General features: G+C 29.9%; 3 protein-coding genes, 1 long non-coding RNA gene and 2 other non-coding genes across 13 annotated transcripts; 4 read left to right on the forward strand and 2 right to left on the reverse strand.

The window, feature by feature from the left end:
- Nucleotides 1–52: 52 nt before the first annotated feature.
- On the reverse strand, nucleotides 53–6393 carry LOC126920001 (uncharacterized). 4 transcript variants are annotated; one of them, XR_007711860.1, is made up of 9 exons: nucleotides 5567–6153; nucleotides 5194–5406; nucleotides 4809–5024; nucleotides 4463–4671; nucleotides 4030–4364; nucleotides 2651–3943; nucleotides 2422–2563; nucleotides 887–1756; nucleotides 53–811 (listed from the first exon to the last, which is right to left on the reverse strand). XR_007711860.1 is itself a non-coding variant. In XM_050729794.1 (9 exons), exons 3-9 carry the CDS (start codon nucleotides 5326–5328, stop codon nucleotides 2056–2058), a joined length of 2394 nt encoding a protein of 797 aa, XP_050585751.1. In that variant the 5' UTR covers nucleotides 5329–5406; nucleotides 5567–5730; nucleotides 6309–6393; the 3' UTR covers nucleotides 1972–2055. The 4 variants fall into 4 exon arrangements, 3 of the variants coding, with proteins under 3 accessions (XP_050585751.1, XP_050585750.1, XP_050585752.1); XM_050729794.1 differs by lacking the exons at nucleotides 53–811; nucleotides 887–1756 and adding exons at nucleotides 1972–2119; nucleotides 6309–6393 and having other exon boundaries at nucleotides 5567–5730; XM_050729793.1 differs by lacking the exons at nucleotides 53–811; nucleotides 887–1756 and adding an exon at nucleotides 1972–2119 and having other exon boundaries at nucleotides 5567–5730; nucleotides 5816–6153.
- On the forward strand, nucleotides 1260–1872 carry LOC126920032 (uncharacterized). Its single transcript, XR_007711868.1, has 2 exons — nucleotides 1260–1355; nucleotides 1519–1872. It is a non-coding gene; the product is annotated as an uncharacterized LOC126920032 (long non-coding RNA).
- LOC126920029 (V-type proton ATPase subunit F) lies at nucleotides 6212–8143 on the forward strand. 2 transcript variants are annotated; one of them, XM_050729890.1, is made up of 6 exons: nucleotides 6212–6312; nucleotides 6553–6612; nucleotides 6679–6760; nucleotides 6946–7028; nucleotides 7337–7459; nucleotides 7814–8143. In XM_050729890.1, the coding sequence occupies exons 2-6, from the start codon at nucleotides 6559–6561 to the stop codon at nucleotides 7841–7843; spliced, it is 372 nt and encodes a 123-aa protein (XP_050585847.1). In that variant the 5' UTR covers nucleotides 6212–6312; nucleotides 6553–6558; the 3' UTR covers nucleotides 7844–8143. The 2 variants fall into 2 exon arrangements, with proteins under 2 accessions (XP_050585847.1, XP_050585846.1); XM_050729889.1 differs by lacking the exon at nucleotides 6212–6312 and adding an exon at nucleotides 6321–6462.
- Nucleotides 8144–8688: 545 nt separating this feature from the next.
- LOC126920013 (Y+L amino acid transporter 2) lies at nucleotides 8689–12678 on the reverse strand. Of its 4 annotated transcripts, none has more exons than XM_050729846.1 (12): nucleotides 12508–12678; nucleotides 12181–12340; nucleotides 11710–11883; nucleotides 11333–11555; nucleotides 11131–11246; nucleotides 10773–10898; nucleotides 10459–10603; nucleotides 10266–10389; nucleotides 9991–10191; nucleotides 9755–9904; nucleotides 9283–9460; nucleotides 8689–9162 (listed from the first exon to the last, which is right to left on the reverse strand). In XM_050729846.1, the coding sequence occupies exons 3-12, from the start codon at nucleotides 11876–11878 to the stop codon at nucleotides 9101–9103; spliced, it is 1494 nt and encodes a 497-aa protein (XP_050585803.1). In that variant the 5' UTR covers nucleotides 11879–11883; nucleotides 12181–12340; nucleotides 12508–12678; the 3' UTR covers nucleotides 8689–9100. The 4 variants fall into 4 exon arrangements, with proteins under 4 accessions (XP_050585803.1, XP_050585800.1, XP_050585801.1 ...); XM_050729843.1 differs by lacking the exon at nucleotides 12508–12678 and adding an exon at nucleotides 12407–12498; XM_050729844.1 differs by lacking the exon at nucleotides 12181–12340.
- Nucleotides 12679–15887: 3209 nt separating this feature from the next.
- Trnad-guc (transfer RNA aspartic acid (anticodon GUC)) lies at nucleotides 15888–15959 on the forward strand. Its single transcript has one exon. It is a non-coding gene; the product is annotated as a tRNA-Asp (tRNA).
- Nucleotides 15960–21126: 5167 nt separating this feature from the next.
- On the forward strand, nucleotides 21127–21198 carry Trnad-guc (transfer RNA aspartic acid (anticodon GUC)). Its single transcript has one exon. It is a non-coding gene; the product is annotated as a tRNA-Asp (tRNA).
- The last annotated feature ends 2240 nt before the right edge of the window (nucleotides 21199–23438 follow it).

Here is a 23438-nt window from a genome sequence, read left to right on the forward strand (position 1 = left end):
TTTTGCATTTTTTACTCTATTGTAAAAATATTTATAAGAGGCTAGTTGGTCGTATTCACTTCGAAAAGTATTATTCAATAATTTTTGTATATTTTATAAAATATATTCGATATTTTTATTTGTTTCAAAATCATTATGTGCGACGAGAAAGGAAATTCGTATTGACGATCAGCGAAGGGTAAGGATAAAAAAATATAAAAATTACTTGAAAACTTAATGAAATATTAGTAATAAATTCCTTTCCTTTGTACTGTGAAAATAACAATAAGAATACTACAAGCAGACAGCAGCAACTGGCAATAACGATTATTAGAAATGATTAGACAGTACAATAAAAAAATGAGATTATTTGTTGCAAGATAATTATATGAATGTATTTAGAAATAGTTTCAATAAATCAGACCGTAGTTTAACAATATTTTACAATTTTGTTGTTTGTTCTTGTCACTATCCAATTCCATAAAAACAAAAAATCAAAAAATGCAATCGGCAAATATTTAAGAACGCGTGGAATTTTAAGAGGAATAGTATAACAAACGACCGCGAAATAGTTTTCGAAAATTCCGAGATGTGATGTCAAATTCCAAGTATTATTGAAATAGTGTTACCTCTTATAATATTATATTCTCTTGTTATAAAATCGAGATTTTGACAAAATATTTTTTTGAGAACCCGAAAATATAATCTGAGAAATTTCTGGAATGTGATGTTATTTTCGAATTGTGCCACTTCCTATTACCATGTTCTTCTGATACAAAATTGCTATTTTAGCCGATAAATTTTTTATTCTCATATGTCCACAGAAAATGACCTGTTTTCAAGAATTTGAAAAGATTCGAAATACTTTTTATGTTGTATTATTCTCTTAATATTTATCAAAACTTACCAATTTTCTCAAACTCTTCGTTATTTTTTATAACTTGTTCGTTAAATTTTTGCGAACTTATTGGATAGGATTTGAGTATTTTATTCATTTGCAAAATAAAATTATTTTATTCAATTCAATCTATAAGTTTATAAGAATTGTATAATTCTACAATGAGTTTATAATTTTCTGTATAACAATTTGTGTAATCGTTTATAAAATGTATAATTTTATAATAATTTCATTCCGTTAATTGATCGATAGATTTAAAACAACTCCTCTCATACAAAAATTGAAAATGACAATCAAAACCTATAAGAGCATTAACTCATCGGTGATAAGAGTTCGTGATGGCGCGTATTTTTGGTTAGTTCCGTACGATCCGGTACTAACATACATTTTCCCCTCTTGTTATGCATACGCACATTTCTCTCGTCAAAAACATTATAGGAAGAACTGTGGATATAGTTCGATCGTTTGATCACTAGAGGTGATAATTTGTGAAGCTAAATTCCTCCCATACTCATCGGTTATCTTTGTATTATAATTATTCCTACTTAATGTATGCTTTTTTTGCCATATTTTGGACATATTCTTATATTCGTACTTTTACCTCGATTAATGTTTTTATAATCACCTTCATCAATTCTTAGGACTGCTTCTCCAAAGCGAGTATGTTCATTTGCTGTAAATATATCTCACTCTCGCTCCCAATGCAAACTGAGCTGAACGTGCTGAAAAAAGCAATTCCTGGGATACACCTTTCTAGATAATATTCGCCACGCGAACCCAACCAACGAACATTAAGCGGGTAGTAGTGTATATGAACATTTATATGTATATTACTTTATGACATTAATTTTATAAAAAAATCTCACGCGTTTCATTCACCTGTAATCAAAATAAACACTCAAACTTTGGTATTCTGCTTTTCTTAAGGTTAAAAAAATGCATAAACATGTTTACTCTATTCGAGTCTATGATCCAAATAAAATTAAATATATATACTTTCAATACAATCATTTTATTTACAGTAATCAATAATATTGTTTAAATATGATAAATCATTCTTAGTTAAATTTGTTAAGAAAAACTGACCTATGTAATTTAGTTTAAGCATTTTATTCATATAATAATATATGTTTTCACATTTTGCTTAAATTTAATTAATTTTCGGCACTTGATGTTTCTTAAAGAGTTGCGCGATCAAAAAAACTAGGTAAAATCAATCTTTTAGTCAATGTAAAAGTTAAGCTGCAAATGTATAGTATATAGTTAAATTATACATAATATACATGGTATATCTAAATGATATATACATTTAACTAGGTATCTAATGTAATTGTAAGATATTTCTTCAATGAACATATAAATATTTCCAACTTTTATTGGAAGTATGAACATATTATTATACATATTTCACATTAGAAGAAATATTAACAGTATCTGTCATATATCACCAATTTCTACAAATTTCACGTGTTGATATTTGAAGAGATCAAAGTTTTCGTGAACGTCCCCGTTTTCTGAGCGTAGTAATTTTACTTGTTACTGACCTAGTTGTGTGTAGCTTCTTTTGAATATTTGGTACGGATTTTATATTTTTTTGTAAATTTCTATGTTTCTTCAAATGTTGTACAAAAAGTAATCTAGATCTAATTAATTTCTTACATATCTGACATCTGCGTATTTGTTGTTCTGTAATAAATATTTTTCAGTTATTTAATGTTCTTATAATGAATTATTATACATATATCAATAAAATAATTATTAAAAATAACATACCAGATTTTTTTGTTCCATGTTGTAAACAATGTGCTCTTAATAAAGCAGCACTGGGAAACCACCTTCCACAATCAGAACAACTTAATTTTTTTACCTCCCAGGTGCATTTTGGTCTTTGATTTCTTTTTCTTTTAATCTTTTTAATTATAGTCTGTTTTTTTGGCTCAATGTGTTCCTTCTTTTCTTTAATTTCTATAGATGGTCGTTCAACTGATAATTTACTAAATCTACGTTTTTTTCTTTGAGAATGTTCTGAACGTACATGACGGGCTAATGCTACCACTACATCGAATTTTTGTTGACATATTTTACAAGCGTATTGTTTTTTAACAGTATCTTCAGTCGTTCCATTTGCATGTTTCAATTTCTGTTCATTAAATCGTATTGTATTAGAGGGTGATTTCGAACAAACTCGCAAATGAGTTTCTAGAGCTCTTTGTTGTCTAAAATTTCTTAAACAATGTTGACATTGTAATAAAATTGCTTTTGAATTCGATTGTTGTGATTCGTCATCGGAATCCCCAACCATTATAATTTCATTTTCTTTATCGCTAGAATATTTATCTTTACTATCATCTATAGTTATTTCAACAACATCCCGCTCTGACTGCAGGATACTTTCTTCTTCATCAATATCAATTTCAATAATTTCAACTTCTTTTCGCTTGACCTTTTTCATTCTTTTCGAGTCGGTATTTCTTTGACGATATCTAGAATGAGCTACTCTTTTATTTCGTCTTACTCTTTTTCTAACATTATTGTCTTCTTCAGTTACAAGAGATGCTGGTTGTATAATAATTTCGGAATCTTCGCGATTTACAGAAATTAATTGTTGTTTCCGGGATCGCTTAGTTTTGTACTGTATTTGTGACGACTCGGGTGATGTATATTCAATTGAACCATTCGATATATCTAAATTTGTACTACTTGGCATTAAATCTGCTGATGAATTTGCTAATGTCTCCAATAATTCCTGTTGACTATCTAACAGATTGAATTTTCTCTTTGTTAAACTATTAGACATCTTATTAGACACATTAGAATTTTGGTACACTGAAGTTTCATATTCCGTTTCTTTGAGATTTCCAAAGTTATTTTGATCTCTGTTAATGATCTTTTTATTCATTTGCTTTTTTGCTGCATTTGCTTTCAAATTTTGAAGAGTTTTGTGAATTTCATCGAATGTTAGTTCAGAATCAGATTGATCACCTTCGAATAAGATGTATTGCACAGTTGATTGTTCTACAAATTCACTATCACTTTTATCATCTTCCTGATATTCTTCAGAATTATCTGTAAAAAATTGAGATATTTTTATAATATCTGAAATTTCGTTATATCAAGATATTATTTAATAATTACCAGTTTTAAATACATACCCATATTTGCAGAACAATCATCCATCATTAAATATGTTACATCTGGTTGTTTTTCATTTGTTGCATATATAATGTTAGAAACTCGTTTTGTACCTAAATTTAAATTAGAATGTTTCATTAAATTTGAATTTTCTTCCAATATATATTCTTTTTCTTGTATCCTTTCATTTTCATTTGACATGATTTTATTTTCATTATCCATTGATATATCATTTATTGGTTCACTTTTAGGAAAAAATATTGGTGACTCAGTAGTCAGTAATTGCCTTTTTATCTGTGTTGGTTTTTTAACAGTTCTAACTGCGCCTTCGCCTATTAATCTTTCAACATCTGATCTGTAAATATGATCATTTTATTATTTTCACATGTAATTATTGAATTACATCTGTTATTAACTGTATCTGATATATAATATATGCATAAATATACATACTTCATGAGAAATTGAAAATTTGTTGGTGGTTCACCAGATTCATCATAAACTGCTACAGCAAAAATTTCATCTGAATCTTCAACCGCATATAATGCTAATTGTTGACCAGCGGCAGTTACAAATGTGGCTATTGTTTCTTCATCTCCATCTTGATCATCAACTATTACTTTATTATATGTTTCTGCTTCACTTTCCTCTGATTCTGAAAGCTATCACATCATATTAATTAACAAAACATACTAAAATAAAAGAAGAATTTACCAATTTCATTATTTCGCTTTTATCACTTCAATGTATTCTGATCTTTTATCATAAAAATTATCATAAAAAAACATTTAATATTTACCAACAATTCTTCCTTATTGACATCATTTGAAAGCCACTTTTGCCTAGATGTATTTTCTCCAGATAATGACATAGCATCTTCCGCATATTCAACAGACATTGTTGCATTCATGCTTTCTTCAAAATATTCAGAAGTATCTTTCTGTTTACAAATAACTTCCTCTGATATTTGATTAATATCTATGTTTTCATCTACAATTATTTCCTCACCAACAATCTATACATAATATTGATAATTAATAATAAAATAAATTGAAAATATATAAGATATATATATAAGATGTAGTATGTAGAAAAGTATATAAAAATATACAAAGTATAAAATAGACAAAGAATATGTAATAATATAAGATGTATATTTGTTGAAATATTAATTATTTTGTTACCAATGTTTCTTCCGAGTGTTCACATTTGGGTAGAACCATAAATTCTGCTGAAGTTTCATTTATAGTACATGGTTTTTGTATGATCTCTTGAGAAACCATTTTTTTGTAGATATTAACATCATTCACAAATGACATTTTTTTTACCGTTTTATATATTAAATGGTAATTATACTATCTCAGCTAACAAGTACATATGTTAAGAAAATGTAATTCCTAAAATACAAAATTGAAAATACATATTAAAAAATATATTTATGCTACTTAATTAAGGATCAAATATTATAGAGATCATTTCATGCATAAGAAAACACGTCTAAATTATCAATACAGGTATTTACTTAGGGTTATGCTCATTGTAATAATCATGACTTACAAGTTAGAGATTTTATTAACAGCAAACGATAATTAGCCAGCACACTCCTTTTTACATTTAACACAAACTGATATATATATTATGAGTTTCCATATTTATCGTTGTGTTCAATAACGAAAATACACAACTATTTAACGACTTTATAAGTTCCATAACATAATAACCTAAATAACATAATTAGTAATAATAATCGTGGAACCGTATATCGAGTTTTGTAGAAATGTCTTTAATGATAACTTGTTTTCGTACTTCTACATATTTAATACAACGAAAAACAATGCATAAAACTATACAATTTAATACAATTTCCCGTCTTTCAATTTACATATATAATTAGTATCAAATACACATAGCACTAATGTGTGCTCTAACACATATAGAAACATAACCCTAGACATTACGCGTTGCACGCATAGAGAAACTATCTAACTAAAGTTGTCATATGTTTCGGTTGAATTTTTTATCAATATATTCTTCTAATTTCATTTTAATAAATTTATATGCATTTATCCTCGTACGCTAGTGAATGAAATGGTAAAAAGAACCATTTTACTAAAAACTTAATTTGATAAGTAGAAAGGTTTGATATATGTAAAACAGTATCTTATACAGTTTGCACGTTTTGAAATTATCTTCCAGTGCATACTATCTACTATCGTGTATTACATTTACATCCTTTTTCGATCGATAATGTAGGAAAGAGATAAAGGGATGATGGATATCTGGCTACACTGATACGTACATATGTAGGTATATAGTATGCCAAATGCCAGCCTATTTCAGAATTTGCTGTTTTTAAAGTTGATCAGTACTTATCTCCTCCCTCCCTTCTATTTACTATACTATTTCGATTGGACAAGTTTGACACGTGATATTCTAGTACATAGCTTAAGCACGTAGGTGTGACTTGTCAGCTGATGTATCGTCAGGATTTGTTAAATTAACAATTATTCTTTTAAATTTGCTCTGTTATTCTTCATTTATAAATAATAATGGCTTTACATTCAGCGGGGAAAGGAAAACTTCTTGCTGTGATCGGAGACGAGGTATTTGAAATGTATATTTAAGTTTATTTCATATCCGAAGTATATATATAAAAGTTTCATTTTTAGGATACTTGTGTTGGATTTCTTTTGGGCGGGGTTGGTGAAATTAATAAACATCGACAACCTAATTTTATGGTCGTAGATAAAAGTATGTATGTTACCAAATTTCAATTAAAAAAAAAAAAAAATCAAATATGGAAGTCTATATTTTTCTGTGCTTGTATTCAAATATTGTACTCAAATATTCTATACTTTGTATTAAAATGTTTATCAAACGAATTATTATTATTTAAAAGTTTCTTAAATCTGTAGCATTTACATATTTCTTTCCAGATACAGCTGTAAGTGACATAGAAGATACGTTTAAACGTTTCATTAAACGAGATGATATTGATATTATACTTATCAATCAAAATGTAAGTATCATATTTATCCTTAAAATAACAATAAGATTCTAAAAAATAAATATGGTGTATTTTAATAATGTAAATAAGAGTAATATTTTTATATATTCTTTATATATATAAAATAAAAAATAAGGAAAAATATTCTTTGAAAAATAAAGTTTTAATAAATACAATTTATCAATAAGATTATCTATGCTTTGTAATTAATAGAATTAAAATTTTATTGTATATAATATTCAACTAAAGTCATATTTATTAGTAAATTATTATTAAATAATATGATTATATTGATATATCTTTGATAATGTATTTTTAAGGTTGCTGAAATGATTCGTCATGTAATTGATAGCCACACACAACCTATACCTTCAGTATTAGAAATTCCAAGTAAAGACCATCCATATGATGCCAGTAAGGATTCTATTTTAAGGCGTGCTAAGGTAAGATTGTAGTACTTATAATTATTAGTATAAAAATAATCATCACATTTATTTATTTTTTACCAATTCTTCATACACTGTATATAATTATGGATGACGATTTTAATATTTTATTTTTATATTAATATTGTGAAAAAATATATGTATATTAACATTATACATAAAGTAAATTTATTTAAAGAGAAACTATCAATTTGCTATAACTTTGTAATTATATATTTGATCATCAATATCTATAAATAGTATTTTATTACAAAAATTTTGTTTTATGTTAAAAATAATATCCATATAAACCACTTATCATACCTACTTTAAAGTTACCAATTAATTAGATATTCTAATTTTACTTTACAGGGAATGTTTAATCCAGAAGATATACATTAATCTGTGTATAAAAAAGATTTGACAACCTCTTTGGTATTTGTTAATATCTGTATGTAATGGCTGTTGTGAAATTATAGATTACATAGAAAAAATAGAAATATGTATAACATTCCATTATTTACATCTCAAAAATTTACCAATTTTTCAATTTTTTTATACAATGTGTGTATAAATTTTGTTCTGTACAGACATCTGGTATTATTTAAATTTTAAATCACTGTTAAACAAAGGAAGCATATTCTACTAAGATGTTGCTTATATGAATTTTTTGATTATGTAAATAAATATAATAAACAACAATGTACTTAAAGCTCATTACAAGACAGCAAAAATACCAGTTTCATTAATGTATGTAATAGAAAATGAATGTGCATGAATGTATATTATTTACTAATAAGTTGTTATTTCATGTATTTAATGAATATTTAAACAGATAAATGACAGAAGATACAAAATTAGAATATATGTATTTGAATGAGTTGAAATTTTGTCCTTGTCTAACAGACAGAAAATTTTGTCATATTATTTTTTTTACTAATTCCAATTACAAATAATATCAGTTTTTATTTATATAATTTATTTTTGAAATAATTTTATCACAATACTATAAAAACTTTGATCAAACTTTTTATTATGGATTATCTGTATCATGGAAGCTACGATTAATATCATTATATATCATATTTTACTTTGAAAGTATTGAAAAATATCATATTATTATTATTTTAAAATTATTTAATAAAATCTTAACATGTATGTTTACATTGCTATACATTACAGTATAATAATAATATGCTTAATATCTTCAACACAATTATTTAAATTTAATGATTAACTCAGATAAATAATGTTTATTTTTTTAATTTATTAAATAAAGATTAAAAAATATGCATATTAATACTTAGAAAAATAGATCATCACTCCTAGATATATTTTGTAGCAATATTCGCATATAATGCTATGCGATTATTAGAGAACCAAAACTATCATTCTACATGTAAGAAATTAAAGTGGTTAAGATTTTCTCAAAATAAATAATAATTGTCAGTTATACAATGTAAATAACACACATAAATAATTAATCTTACACTCTAGAGAGCAATTTCGCGTTTATCTTACATATACATTATAAACTTTTGTTTACCAAGAACACAGTTATGTGGTGTTAGCAATATGTAAATTAGTACCATGTATATTAAAGCAAAATGTCAAAATTCAATGCAACACCAAATTGTTTTAATATTCGTACTATGTAAATCAATGATCCCGTTCCTCAGTGGCAGATATGAATAATTTTTGAATGATATAAGTAATTTCAACTGTAAAAGCAAATGTCATAAAATTATTGAAATGCAAGAAAGTTAACATTACATTATAATTAAAAATGTGTCTGTGGAAGATTTATGACATGATAAATATATTATATGGATATTACGTACGAATAAGTCGTTGAAACCATAGTGGCTTATTTTTCCATCTAACACCAATAAAATAAGCTGGAATTCCAGATAAAGTTATTAAGGCACCTATTCCAACTTCGTATGGTCTTTGGTAGGAAGGAAAAAATACTAAAAATGCACATATGCATACAAACGTGATAGGAATCCATAAAGGCATCTAAAAAAATATATTTATAATTTTAATCAAAATATTTCCGGAGAATTTGAAGTAATATCTATCTATTAGGTTGTCTGAAAAGTGTCTTTCTTTTACAGACACGCCTTTTACAACAACGCATCTTTATACAAACATGAATCCTAATCTGTCGAACGTTGTGATCTTTATTATGATAGAACAAAATGGGTCATACGTAATTTGATAAAATAATATAAAACGAAAAATGTTGTTCATCCATTATTTCTTTATAAAACGAAAGAAACTTTTTGGATGACCTAATATCTAATTACTTACTTTAATGGGTCGACTCATATTAGGCTGTTTATAACGAAGCCATAAAACACCAGATACTGATAACATTATAAAAAATGATTCGACTATGCTGCAGTATGTAATCAATACAAAAATATCACTTGTGCACAGCATTACTAAAGATAATATACACTAAAAATAAAAAAGGAAATATTTATATTTCAATGAACATTAATTTGGAATATGTAATACAATATATATTTCATATATATACATACAAGAAAAACTAAGGCAGGTGTAGGTGTAAATCTCGAAATATTAATATGACTTAACATTGAAGGAAAATGTCCGTTCCTGGCACCAACAAAACACATTCGAGATGATGTCATAATATGAACACTTAATCCTCCAAATGCACATATAGCTACCATTACAGGTATTGTCCATGCCATTACACCAAGAAGTTGATCTCCAAAAGTCTAACAAAAATTTGTCTCAATAGTTAAATTATACATCTTTTGAATAAAATCACCATATAGAAAATAATACTAACCACAGCAATTGCATGAGAGGCAATCATCGCAGTTGGTGTTAAAACTGATAAATAAGCTACATTTGCCAATACATAAATGAAAGTAACTAAAGGTAGTGATATGTATATAGCTCGTGGTAAATTCCTGTAAAATAAAATTATTTATTTACTATTGAAAAAAAAAAATGATCTTATGTTACTTTATACTACATACACATAAGGATCTTTCAATTCTTCAGTCATAAAATTTAAGTAATTCCATCCAGAATATGAAAATATACCAGAACAAAAGGCAACTGCGATTTTGCTAGGATCCGTGATTGTATTTTCAAAGACATTTTCAAAATTTTCTGTATGTCCTGAAACAAATTATTAATATGTACATATAGTTGATTATTAAAAGAAGAATTTTAAGAAGAGCAAAGTTATTTAAATTGAGTCTATAATAAAAAAATTTATATTCTGTTTAGTTTCTTTTTGAAGATTTAATAATACTAATATCTAGCCATATATTAAAATTATACTTACCTAACATCATCCAAACCAACCCAGCAATAATTATAATTATTAATGCACCAACTTTAGCAAATATGAATACATTTTGCATTTTAGATGTTTCTTTAACATCATAACAATTTGCGAATGTAAGTAAACCTGTTAAAACATTGAAATTATAGAAATGGTAAATCAATCATATTGTTTAATAAAAATATTGTAGAAACAATATTCTTTGAGCAAAGATAATGATGATACGGAGCTACAAATATCTATGAATAATTAAATAAAATTAGAATTAAAAATTTAGCAAAAAGCCTATAGTATAAATGAATAATATATGACTGAAGAAAAAAATAGCTGCATTTTATGTGCAAAAAAAACATCTTACAAATAGTAACTGCTGCCAGTAGACGTACGCTATTATCTGGAATAGAACAATTGGGAAAAAATGGTTTTAAAACATATTCAGCAAAAGTTAATCCCATGATAGCATTTGTAGTTGGTCTGAAATTACAGAAATGACATTATTTCTTCTCCACTCCCCCTGTGGCAATAAATAACACTGACAAAATTTTATGCATGTAACTTACACAAAAATTAAGTTAGCAGCCCATAAATATAGAAAAGCAGGTAAATCACCAAAAGCCTCATAAATATAAGCATAATCTCCACCACTACGAGGTATGCAAGTACCCAATTCAGCATAGCATAATGCTCCCACCATGGAAAGTAAACCGCATAAAACCCAAACAATTAAAGAAACTCCAACGCTTCCTACTTCTATGATTACACCTTTTGGAGAAATGAAAATACCTACGAGCAGAATAATTAATTCTATTAAAAATTTATAGTTATAGTTTGTAAAGTTTTGTAACTACAAATTAGGCAAAGATGCAAGAAATTAATTTTAGAAAATTATTAGACATTTGGAACGTACTATAATATATAAATCACAATAAATTCATACCTGAACCACATATAATTCCTAAAATAATTGCAACTCCTTCTAAAAGGCCAAGTTGTTTTTTCATTTGTATTTTATTAGTACCACCAACTTGTATATGTGTCTGAGATTCATCATCTGAATTAACTAACTGCATTCCTTTTGAAGATTCATCAAATATTTGAGAAACCATTTTACCTATATGAAACAAGTGTAATAAGCAAAATATTAAGAATAATATGCATATATGTGTTAAAAAATTAATATCAATCTATCATATATATAATGAATTATATTTTGCTCCAATTTAATATTTATATAGGTAAAATATTACCGAAAAATTTTTATATTTCTAACAATATTTAATACTGAATGTTTGTATTGTAAACTAGTAACAAATACGTAAAAGATTGTTAAAATAACAGATTAAGAAAATATTTTTTTTTTAATTCATGAAATTGTTATTTTCAATGTTATTAGTAAAAACTAGTATACCTTTGTGAAAGGTAAATTTTTGAAATTAAGTGAAATAAAGTATTAAAATTTCTGCTTCTAATATAAGAAAACTGATAAATCTATGTGCAATATAAAATGTAAACTTTAATTATTATCTGTATACATCAATTTTCTGAATTCCTTTTTGGACGAGCATGATCTAAAAGTAAAAATGTTTGTTAATTTTATTTATAAAAATATATGATAACTAATTTTAACACAATACAGAGTTAATTGCTTATCCGAAAAATTTCGTTTTAATATTTGTTAATTGAACCAAAAGTACATATAGGTTATTTATTAAAGAGAACACGTGTTTTACAGTACCTTAAAGGTTGATTTGCAAGACTCATGTAATTTTATGTTTAAATTTTCTGAATAAGATAAATATTATAAAAGTATTTAAATACAAATTGAATTGTTATTTAACATGACTGATATATTAACAGCTGTAGAATTTGTACTCTGCGTGTTACATACATATTTCAATAGCAATCAATACGGGATATCTGATGCAATTTGTTTTAAAATCACATAATATTAACATAATTGTATAACGTTTAGAATTTAATTTTTCATATTTATTGTTAAATCATTATGACAAAAAGAAAATTATGTATTAACATAACAAAAACGATTCCATTGTTATTAGTTAACCGGCATAATCATAACTATAGTAATGTGCTGTTGAATACATTTATTTAAATATATACCTATATACGTTCATAATTACAAATCGTAATCAAAAATAATTTCGAGCAATATTTCATATTCATCCTATAATACAATTTCTGTTCCTTTTTCCTAAATAGATTAAATAGATATTTGCATTGATATTTTAATAAATATTTGTGCTGTTTTGTTACCACAACAATTCAAATTTCAAATTTTAAATCCTACATTCATAATTGTTATAATTATTAGTAATTTATACCATATTTTTACGAATGTATTTTGTGGAATATATTTTTCGAATATCATTAATAAAAGCTGTTACATCATCTGGTTCTGGGAATAGATGTGTTTGATGTAAAGATTTCATCGTTAATGATAGATTCATCAATCCTAATTTCCTTATAACATTTGACTGAATTGTTGCTTTCGTTTTACCAATATATAAAATGCACTTACGAAGTTGCATTTCTAAGGATTCGCTTTAAACAAAATAAACGTGTTTAATATAATGTAGTGAAAATTGATGTATTACCTCATACAAATTCTGAATGAAAAGTAAATTAAAAAAAGATAATCAAATACGAAAGTAACATAAAACTTCCGAAATAATTTTATAAACAAGCATACGTTAATTTTTTTTAGTTTACCTCAATATAATATGAATAATTCCGCCTAAAAGTATGAAGTCTTCATAAAGTCGTGTAAAAAATACATAACTGCTATTATAATAAATGCATTTATGTTGAATTGGGAGTTTCTTCACCTTTTCCCAAATGTTTAACAAGTAACCGTTTGACAAACCTTCCAGAAAAATGTAGGATTTTTCACAATTTTCTATAGCGAAACCCGTTAAAATATGCTTCAACATACCCTGTGTCTGTATCATAAATAACATCAAAAAACGATATCAACTAACTAAAACTGATAAGTATGTATGACAACAGAAAAATATATAAAGAGTGGTAAAAAAATCAAATTACAATTATACTTCAAAATTTTACTTTTAAATTATTGTTTTCTATTGAAGATTCGTAAATGGTCAGTAAGTTGGAATTATGAAGAGATACATCTTTCAAAATATCATTAGCCAATTTTAAATCGTTCAAATTGAAAAATATTCGATTGAATATATTTTCATGTCGAATGATCTTCTTTTGAATTATTCGCAAATCACACGTTGGACGAATTTTAATTTTTATCGATGTACTGTACGATGTAAAAGTATCTGAGGTAAGAGGTGAATTCTTCCACGAAATTTTCTTTCTCTCATCATCTATATAGTCAATATTGCCAGCAAATATGTTGCAAGGATGAATCAAGTCATTCGTCAATTTTACTTCCCAAAATCCTCTCAAAAGATCAGATATATCAAATTTAGCAATTCCTAGTAAAAATTCCTCTTTCGTAACAGCCTTAGATGATTTTGATACCGATTTATCATAGTCAGGTCGGCCAGAAATTGAGGGTTCAATAATTCGTACGCCAATTACCTAATTACAAAAGTTGATACGTTCTTAAATTATTTCGCTCATTATACATATATACAAGATTCTAATTACCTGGACAGTAAGAAATTTTGTTGTAAGAAATTTAACCAATTCTTTCGGTTGAAATTCTTCACAGAGGAAACACTTAACAAATTCGAAATACATGATTCTATTTGGAATATAGCATGGTGTGACAATCGTACGATCTACGAAAAGAATTTTCATATATATCCACTTGAAACCGTTTTCAATCACTATATTGGCCGGGAAATTCGATAACTGTTCCAATTTGATCGATATAGAATTCAAATTCATGCGTAATTGCTTGTTTGTTAAAATATTTTGACACTGTGCGTACATCAAGATCGATGAAATACATGGTAGTTGTGGTGTTCGGTTGTAACTAGTAATTGTACCCATATCTGAAAATAAAATTGCTATTATTTTTTATTCGGAACTAGCGTAAAATTATTATTTCAATTTATACTGAAGATACAATTATAGATCATAGGTCTTTTAAATAGCATAATATTTAATTTTCTATGATATTCTGAAAACTGAATATTCTTTTTATATTTTAATTTGGTGATAAGTAAGATTTTTTTTATATAACAAATTATATAAATTGTAAATTGCATATTGGTGATTTTAAGAGTCGATGTGCAATGCAAAAAATTTCACTTTCGAACAATTACAATAAGAACTTACAAATATGCTGCGTGTGACCAGTAAAAATAAGTACGTATGTATACGAGTAATAATATATATATATATATATATATATATATATATATATATATATATATAATTAAACAGCGACTTGAAATTGTTTGGAAAAAGATAGTAGAAATTTTAGGGATAACGACAATGACAAGAAACCAGACATTGGATTGACTTTAAATAAATCTGATCACAGAAGAGAAGAAGGTGAAAGATTTTTCTAGTAAAATAATTGTAAGGACTACTATAATTGTAAGGATTACTACACTATGTCGTGAATTAAAGGGATCGAATGATTCCACAGGGCGCAGAGAAGGAATATGCTCCATAAAGTCATCAATGAAGACGCTCAAAAACTGTAAATGCATTGTATGTTAAATTAAATTTTACTAAACATTAATTTTACATTAGATTACATACGATAAATATAGTATCTATAATTACAATATATATAAAAAAATCACACATAATACAAATATAATAAGCAATAAAAAATTTACAATAATGAGCATGGTTCACTAGATATATTCTACCAGGAACTTTCATCTATTTAGACAGTTAAGGTTACATTTACACCAAAGACAATACGTATCACATTACGAAACAAGCAGACGAAAAAGCAATTCTTTATAGAATTGACATAAACTGTGTGAACAATAGTTTGACTAGTTAGACTCGCACTGGCGTGACATAAAAAGATGTCGGCCGTACGAATGATTGTTAAAAAGAAAACTACGTTACATATTATTAATAAGTAACTAAATAAAATACGCATACTAAGTTACGTTCCATATTTTCGAAAAATAAGCACGCGAGACGTAAAAATCCTCGTTAGTACAGTGGTCAGTATCCCCGCCTGTCACGCGGGAGACCGGGGTTCGATTCCCCGACGGGGAGTTTCAATTTTTGCATTTTTGTTCATACTTTCCTTTTTTTTTATAATCCTATTTTATTTTACAAATAAGTTACTTCATATTATTTGGATATATTTCAAAGTATTGTGCAAACTACAAATCAAAGGCAAAAATAACTACCTCATGTATAAATGCATTTCTTAAGTTCTATTATATAAAGTATAAGTTAGTATGGATTTTATGTACAGTTACCTTATAATTAGTCATTTTAGATCTAATAAATCAACTGTAGTCGACAAGTTTTACATTATTTCAGTATACGAACCAGAAATTTGATTATATAGTTCCTGTGCCACATTGTACAAACGAAAGAAGTCATAGTCTAAATAAAATGCTCTTTTAATTCCTAAAATTACCTTATAAACTCCTTTATCGTTTAAAACCCTTATAAATACTGTATTAATTCCGGTACAATAAACATTCGTTTTCAGAATAGAGTAGTCAGTATCGCAAGTACACATTGAAAAGCTGAGGATCTTTGAGCAGGTGTAACGAAGCAGCACGACGTGCAAACCAAATGTGGTCCGTGCACCCTCTTGCTTAGCCTACAGAACTATAGGATAATGGCACCCGTTATATATTTAATGTATATCTATTTAATGCCCCATTTATTCCCCCTGTCCACAATCCTACACAGTATAAACACTGATATATATATATATATATATATATATGTCGGGTTGGCGTTACGATTAGAGTTAGGGTTAAGGGCGTAAAACGAATCCCTATTGACACTAGACGTGCTCATTATGCAGTAGAGGAGATATTTACCAGTGCAAACATGACCATGATGGAATTGGACAAGTAATCGCGATAATTTGATACTCGAGAAGCTAATGACGATGATCCTAGGCTCAATAACGAATCCACGGTCAACGGGATGACGAACTCTACTCTTCTTTAGCGTCAAAGTTGTACTCTATGTTAATGCATGGGGCAATCACTACGTATCCGAGAGTTACTTGAATCGTCGTCGAGATCGTACCGGAGAGTAACTCTCCGTCTCGACGATGCCGTTGAGGAAAACTATAATGGGTGGGTCTAAGGACATGAGATCCTCGGATTCGTCAAAGAAAGCTTTCGTTCCAAAGGTGAGGGAAATTAGCGCTGTTGCTAATTGGTCGATCTCCATATCGGCGTTTTGAAAGAGATGCTGGCCGCCCTTGAGGGGAGGTTGTTGACGGGGGGCATCGTTCGTGGAAGATAGGTTTCTCCTATCTTCCCGTAGTTACAACAAAGACTGCTTGTCTATATGAAGGACTTTGCTTGACTAAATCTTAAGATTTATTGCGGGTCCTCACGTTAGCTAAACATATACGGCGGAGATATGTTGACATCTGGAGATCATCTTACCCGGAGTATAGAATCTGCGTGTGGCGAGCCACGGGACAGAAACCATTGAAACATTTACTGCCGCGTGTCGCTACGACTATTTCTTTTAAGGAGAGGTATAGAGTTACTCTGTGCCTTTGTTAGATAAAACGTTCATCCCTTGACCGCGGCTACGTTCGGCGACTGGTTGTCGCCTCGAGCCCAAGCTCACTATCATAAATCTCGAACAATCGGGGTGACATTTGTTTAATCTAAATTACGACATTACGGTATTCCCGAGAATCCAAGGAGAGGTTCCGGTGTTTTTCCATCTCCGACATATATGTCGGGTTAGGGTCAGGATTATGGAGAGGGGCGTTTGATGAGTTCTCATTACAATTAGCCATTGCCGTGATACAATAAAGAGTTTACTAGCACAGGCTTATCAACAAGATTAGGCACTCGTAGCACTAGTGATAATGACCTTAGGTTCGAAACGAATCCGCAGTCCACGGGACTCTTTTATTCTTTACTTGTAGGCAACGCCTAGGTGGTACTCTCAGTTAGCCCGCGAAGTAAGCACTCTATCGAAATGATATCTTAGTCGATGAAATCGTACTCGAAGCTCTCACGATGACACTGTCTAGGAAAAACTGCCCCACTCTCTAGCGACACCAGGTCTTTTATATTCGTGGAGACAAGTCTTCGTTCAGAGAGTGAGGGAAATTGCCGTTGTTGTTAATTAGTCAGTCTTTGGAAGTGTCCTTCACGGAAAAGACTGTTTGCCTATTTTCGTTAATCAAGGTTTAAGGTTTATGACGGGTCGATGTTTTGCGAATATGTCTCGACAACCGGCAATCGACCTACCCATAAAATAGGGTCTGCTTATGATGAGCCATGAGACAGAAACCGTTAGTATGCTTACTGTCAAGTGCCGTTACAACTATTTCCTTTTATGGAGGGCTATAGACTTTTTCATGACTTTGTTAGAAAAACGTTCGTCCCTTGACCGCGGCTACGTTCGGTGACTGGTTATCACCTCGAACCCAAACTCATTCTCATAGATTGCAGGCAATTACAATCGGGCTGAAGGACGGTGATTGTTTAACTACGGCTATGGTGAAATCCAAACTACAATATTAGGGGTTTTTCCCCGGTTTCAACGGAAGGCTCCGGTGTCTCTCCATCTCCGACATATATATATATAACACCGGAACCCCTCCTTGGATTCGGGAATACCATAACGTTGTAACTTAGATTAAACAAATGTCACTCCGATTGTTTGAGATTTATGATCATGAGCTTGGGCTCGAGGCGACAATCAGTCGCCGAACGTAGCTGCGGTCAAAGGGATGAACGTTTTATCTAACAAAGGCACAGAGTAACTCTATACCTCTCCTTAAAAGAAATAGTCGTAGCGACACGCGGCAGTAAATATTTCAATGGTTTCTGTCCCGTGGCTCGCCACACGCAGATTCTATACTCCGGGTAAGATGATCTCCAGATGTCAACATACCTCCGCAGTATATGTTTAGCTAACGTGAGGACCCACAATAAATCTTAAGATTTAGTCAAGCAAAGTCCTTCATATAGACAAGCAGTCTTCGTTGCAACTACGGGAAGATAGGAGAAACCTATCTTCCACGAACGATGCCCCTGTCACGTAAAAATAAAGAGAAATTTTATAAGAAGAAGAAAACTTTATTTTTTTACTTCGTCTATACAAGTATAAGACACTTCCGAGCTCTAGCCGTGACTGTACGAGAGTGAGCGTCTTCCAATCTTTTTACTTTCGGTCATCTGTTCTCTCATTATCCCCACTACCCCGTAGGCGTACGTGACCGTTGCGACGCTTCTGGAACATTTGGTGGAAGGACCGTTAGGCCATAAATGAATCCTCAGGTACTCCGCCAATATACATTGTCGCCAAGGTCGCCATGTGTTTCTCTCGTCGGTCCATCGGGTTTGAAGTATGCCGACCGGGACACCATCCTGCCCGAGGTGTGTGTGTGTGTCCTGGTCTCTGATGTGATTTACGTTACACCCCCCGTCAACAACCTCCCCTCAAGGGCGGCCAGCATCTCTTTCAAAACGCCGATATGGAGATCGACCAATTAGCAACAGCGCTAATTTCCCTCACCTTTGGAACGAAAGCTTTCTTTGACGAATCCGAGGATCTCATGTCCTTAGACCCACCCATTATAGTTTTCCTCGACGGCATCGTCGAGACGGAGAGTCATTCTTTCGTGTGATCTCATTGACGAGTGACAGTACTATCTTACAACCAGTGAATACCTCACGTCTAGTTAACAAAGAGTTAGACTTGAACTGTGCGATAACATACGTTTATCATCCCGTGACCGCGGATTCGTTTGAACCTAAGGTCATTATCACTAGTGCTACGAGTGCTTAATCTTGTTAATAAGTCTGTGCTAATAAACTCTTCGTTGTATCACGACAATGGCTAATTCTAATGAAAATTCATTAAACGCCCATCTCCTTAATCCTGACTTCAATCCGACATCAGAAGTGGGATACAAGGACTTGTTAACAACGATGAAACAGCAAATGGATTTCATGCGTGACGTATTTCATACACTAACAAAGAAAGATGGGGTGGAACTTGAAAAATTTTCGCTACCACGTTTTAACCCCGGAAGCTTGGGCTCCGACCCAGCCGCATGGTGTGCGACTGTCGACGTGATCATGGAAGAAAAACCTTTGCAAGGCAGTGCGCTACTTTGTGCCTTGAGTGCCGCTCTAGAAAGCTCGGCAGCGCAGTGGCTTACACAAGTACCTGCTACTCAAATTTCCTCTTGGCCAAAGTTTAAAGACCGTTTCCTTACACGCTTTGGTGGGAAAGAAACAGCTGCCACGGCGCTATGGAAGATGAAAAATGGAGCACGACTGGAGGGTGAAACCCTGGGAGATTACAGCAGCCGTTTACGTTCCTTCCTGATGGCGAGGTGGGAAAGGTGTACCAAGGACGAGATAGTCAACGCTGCCGTGCTCCTTCATATAGGTTCACAGGACCAGCGCGTCCTACGGATAGCACTCACAAGCGATATCAAGACCGAGGACCAGTTCACAGGCGAAATGACAGTGCTCTCCGATTCTGTGAAGAGGCCGGCGTCTTCAGTAAGCAACTCCTCCACGGGTCCCGAGGCTAAACGGCATAAGCCTTCTAACTCCCGACACAAGTGCTACCACTGTGGTAGACACGGACATAGAGCATCTGAGTGCCGCGAGAGGACAAGACTGGAGGCGAAGAAGCGCAAGCGAAAACCAGGAGAAAACCGGGCTGTCACATCTTCGAAGGTGTCCTGCTACAGGTGTAACGAGGAGGGGCACATCGCGCCTAACTGCCCAACCTTGCGAGGAGGAAACCCTGCTATAAAGGAGAGCTATAGAGTTACTCACAAAGTAACCTGTGCCTTTCTTAGATAAAACGTACATCCCTTGACCGCAGCTTTCGGTTCGGCGACTGGTTGTCGCCTCGAGCCCAAGCTCACTATCATAAATCTCGAACAATCGGAGTGACATTTGTTTAATCTAAATTACGACATTACGGTATTCCCGAGAATCCAAGGAGAGGTTCCGGTGTTCTTCCATCTTCGACATATATATATATATATATATATATATATATAGATAGATAGATATATAGATGAATAGATATATACTTTGTAAGAAGAATTTCGTAAATTTATGTGTGTACTAAGTGATACTAAGTTACTTTTATAATACAGATATTTTCGAGAAGTACAAAATTATAAAAATTTTCATCAGTATATTGGTCGGTACATTAATTAAAATTTAAATGGAGAATAATCGTAAGGTCCTCGGTAGTATAGTGGTCAGTATCCCCGCCTGTCACGCGGGAGACCGGGGTTCGATTCCCCGCCGGGGAGAAAATTTTTTTCATTCTTAGCTATAATAATAATTTTTTAAGTAACCTATACAAAAATTAGTATGTGATCTCAACTTAATATAATATATATCTTATCTCAATCCTTTCTTTCTTTACTGTGTTACTGACACCGATTTTATAGTATTTTTTTGCCATTTTTCTATACAAAAATCATGACTAAGGTATAAACGATTGCGTTTACTATAACATAAATACTGTAACATTAAGTACAATGTATAATAGACAAATATATAAATAATGCAAATGAACCTTCTCTAATCTATAATTTTCTGTTACGTTTGCTGTTATACTTTCTGATGTTTAGATTTATTGCTGACCTTGTAAATATAATTATTGGGAATAACAATTAACAGCATTAATTACGTATATAAGCACATAAATTATGTTTAGTCCCTACACTATAGAGCCTTTCATCTGTTGGAAAATAAATCTAACAATTATAAATTATAAACTACGTATAAAATGTAAAAATTACCAGAAAACAAAGTTTCGGCAGGTAAACGTATCTCATATGTATCTATTTTGTGTTTTTGTTTTTCCTTCTCATTTTTTTTAATTTGGTTCTGTCGAGTAGATCTTTTAGTTTGTTTTGGCGATGATTTCCTTTCATTCTCAATCGAATTTGTGGCAATAAATTCAAGCTTTAAAGATTCAGGTGGAAAACGTCCTTTTCTTAACATTTTCCGAAATATATATTCATGTATACTGTCTAATGAATTTTTTTTTAAATATGAATAATATTAATACAAATTTTTAAATTTTTATTTTGTTATGAATCTTTCTTTTTAAAATTCTTATTTATACAGTATTCTGCAAGTTATTTGTTTATATAAAAGTTGTATTTTTTTAATATGTACCTGGTATTACATCAAGATATGTAGTAATACTAAAATCACCATGAACTTCATCTGTAATTATTATAGGTTGTGGAAGTGGAGGAGTTGAAGGTTTAACAGAATTGAAATGATACAAATTAAGGGGATATATTTCAAGAAATTCTTCCTGCCCTACATTAATGGATTTATCATCCATATAAAATCCTTTTACTTGATCTTTTTTAGCTCTATGAAATAAATATAAGAAATGAAGAAGCTAAAACAATAATAGTATGTAGTACAATTAAATATATTATTGCATGAATAATTTAATGACAACCCAATGTAAGCATTCTTTAGCAATCTTTAATTAAATAGTACAAAATTATTAGAAATTTATAAAAAGTCACTAAAATAAACTATATAATTATCATAATATAATTAAAAATGTAATTTCATGATTATTAAATACATGTGTTGGAATATTATTGATTTGAAATATTGTATTTCAATTAATTGTTACTTTAAAATTTACGTACATACATCGAATGTGACTTACCTTTCAGAAAATTTTTGTTTTCCACAAAATATATGACAATTAATTACATAGTTAAAAAAGTTTTTTAATTGAATTTCATTTAAGTGAACTAAATGATGAATAGAAAATATGACCCAACATGTATCTTTATTTATTGGACATGGTATTGATCTTAAACAAAAATCATCATTTTCAGTATAGATCTATAAAGAAAGATAAAGAAAGCTATATTATGTTTAAATTTTAACGTTAGATTCTAGTATTTATAGCAAAAGAAACATTCGTAAATTGTAATAGATGAATTTTCTATTTATAAACAAAATTATTGTTCATTACTTCTAATTTATTATAAGAATTACTCAAAATTTTTAATATCGCAAGAAAGTAATTTCTCTAGTATTGTATATATATTGTAAAGTAAAATTTATTGAAACGTCTACATACAGGACTTGTTTACTAAAATATCAAAAAGTCCGAAATATATATTGTATATATATAAATTTTTATAATATTTCTCGTTATATATTAAAAGAAAATGATATACCTTTGTTGCTTTTTCCCAACAACGACAATCAAATTTGAAATTATAATTTGGAAAAAGATCATATTCCACGTGTATTTCGGCTAATATTTGATCTACATATATAACATTCTTCGAAGATTCTGTAATTTCAGATGTATCCTTACTTATTTCCTTCTCTTTACGTTGACGTATTATTTTCTTTTTAACCTTATCTTTAATTGCATTTTTATCGTTTTCAATATTTGAATTGGGTTTAGTAGAAATTGAGAATCCAAATGTTAATATAAGATGCATTACAATTTGATATTAATTATTTTATTACTATCATTCATTAATACGCGGCA

This window comes from Bombus affinis, chromosome 9 (genome assembly GCF_024516045.1).
Source record: "Bombus affinis isolate iyBomAffi1 chromosome 9, iyBomAffi1.2, whole genome shotgun sequence".
NCBI classification, from domain to species: Eukaryota; Metazoa; Arthropoda; class Insecta; order Hymenoptera; family Apidae; genus Bombus; species Bombus affinis.

Bases quoted from the DNA above. Each gene is read 5' to 3' on its own strand.
- LOC126920001 (XM_050729794.1), bottom strand. From the start codon at position 5,328: ATGTCATTTGTGAATGATGTTAATATCTACAAAAAAATGGTTTCTCAA. The intron at 4,672-4,808 runs GTAAATATTAAA...ATGATGTGATAG, and splicing joins TCAATAAGGAAGAATTGTTG to CTTTCAGAATCAGAGGAAAG. The intron at 2,120-2,421 runs GTCAGTAACAAG...ATACATTTGCAG, and splicing joins AAGAAGCTACACACAACTAG to CTTAACTTTTACATTGACTA.
- LOC126920029 (XM_050729890.1), top strand. From the start codon at position 6,559: ATGGCTTTACATTCAGCGGGGAAAGGAAAACTTCTTGCTGTGATCGGA. The intron at 6,613-6,678 runs GTATTTGAAATG...TTTCATTTTTAG, and splicing joins TTGCTGTGATCGGAGACGAG to GATACTTGTGTTGGATTTCT. The intron at 7,460-7,813 runs GTAAGATTGTAG...TTTACTTTACAG, and splicing joins CTATTTTAAGGCGTGCTAAG to GGAATGTTTAATCCAGAAGA.
- LOC126920013 (XM_050729844.1), bottom strand. From the start codon at position 11,878: ATGGTTTCTCAAATATTTGATGAATCTTCAAAAGGAATGCAGTTAGTT. The intron at 10,899-11,130 runs GTAAGATGTTTT...ATGTTTTAACAG, and splicing joins ACTGGCAGCAGTTACTATTT to GTTTACTTACATTCGCAAAT. The intron at 9,905-9,990 runs GTATGTATATAT...TTTTATTTTTAG, and splicing joins CACCTGCCTTAGTTTTTCTT to TGTATATTATCTTTAGTAAT.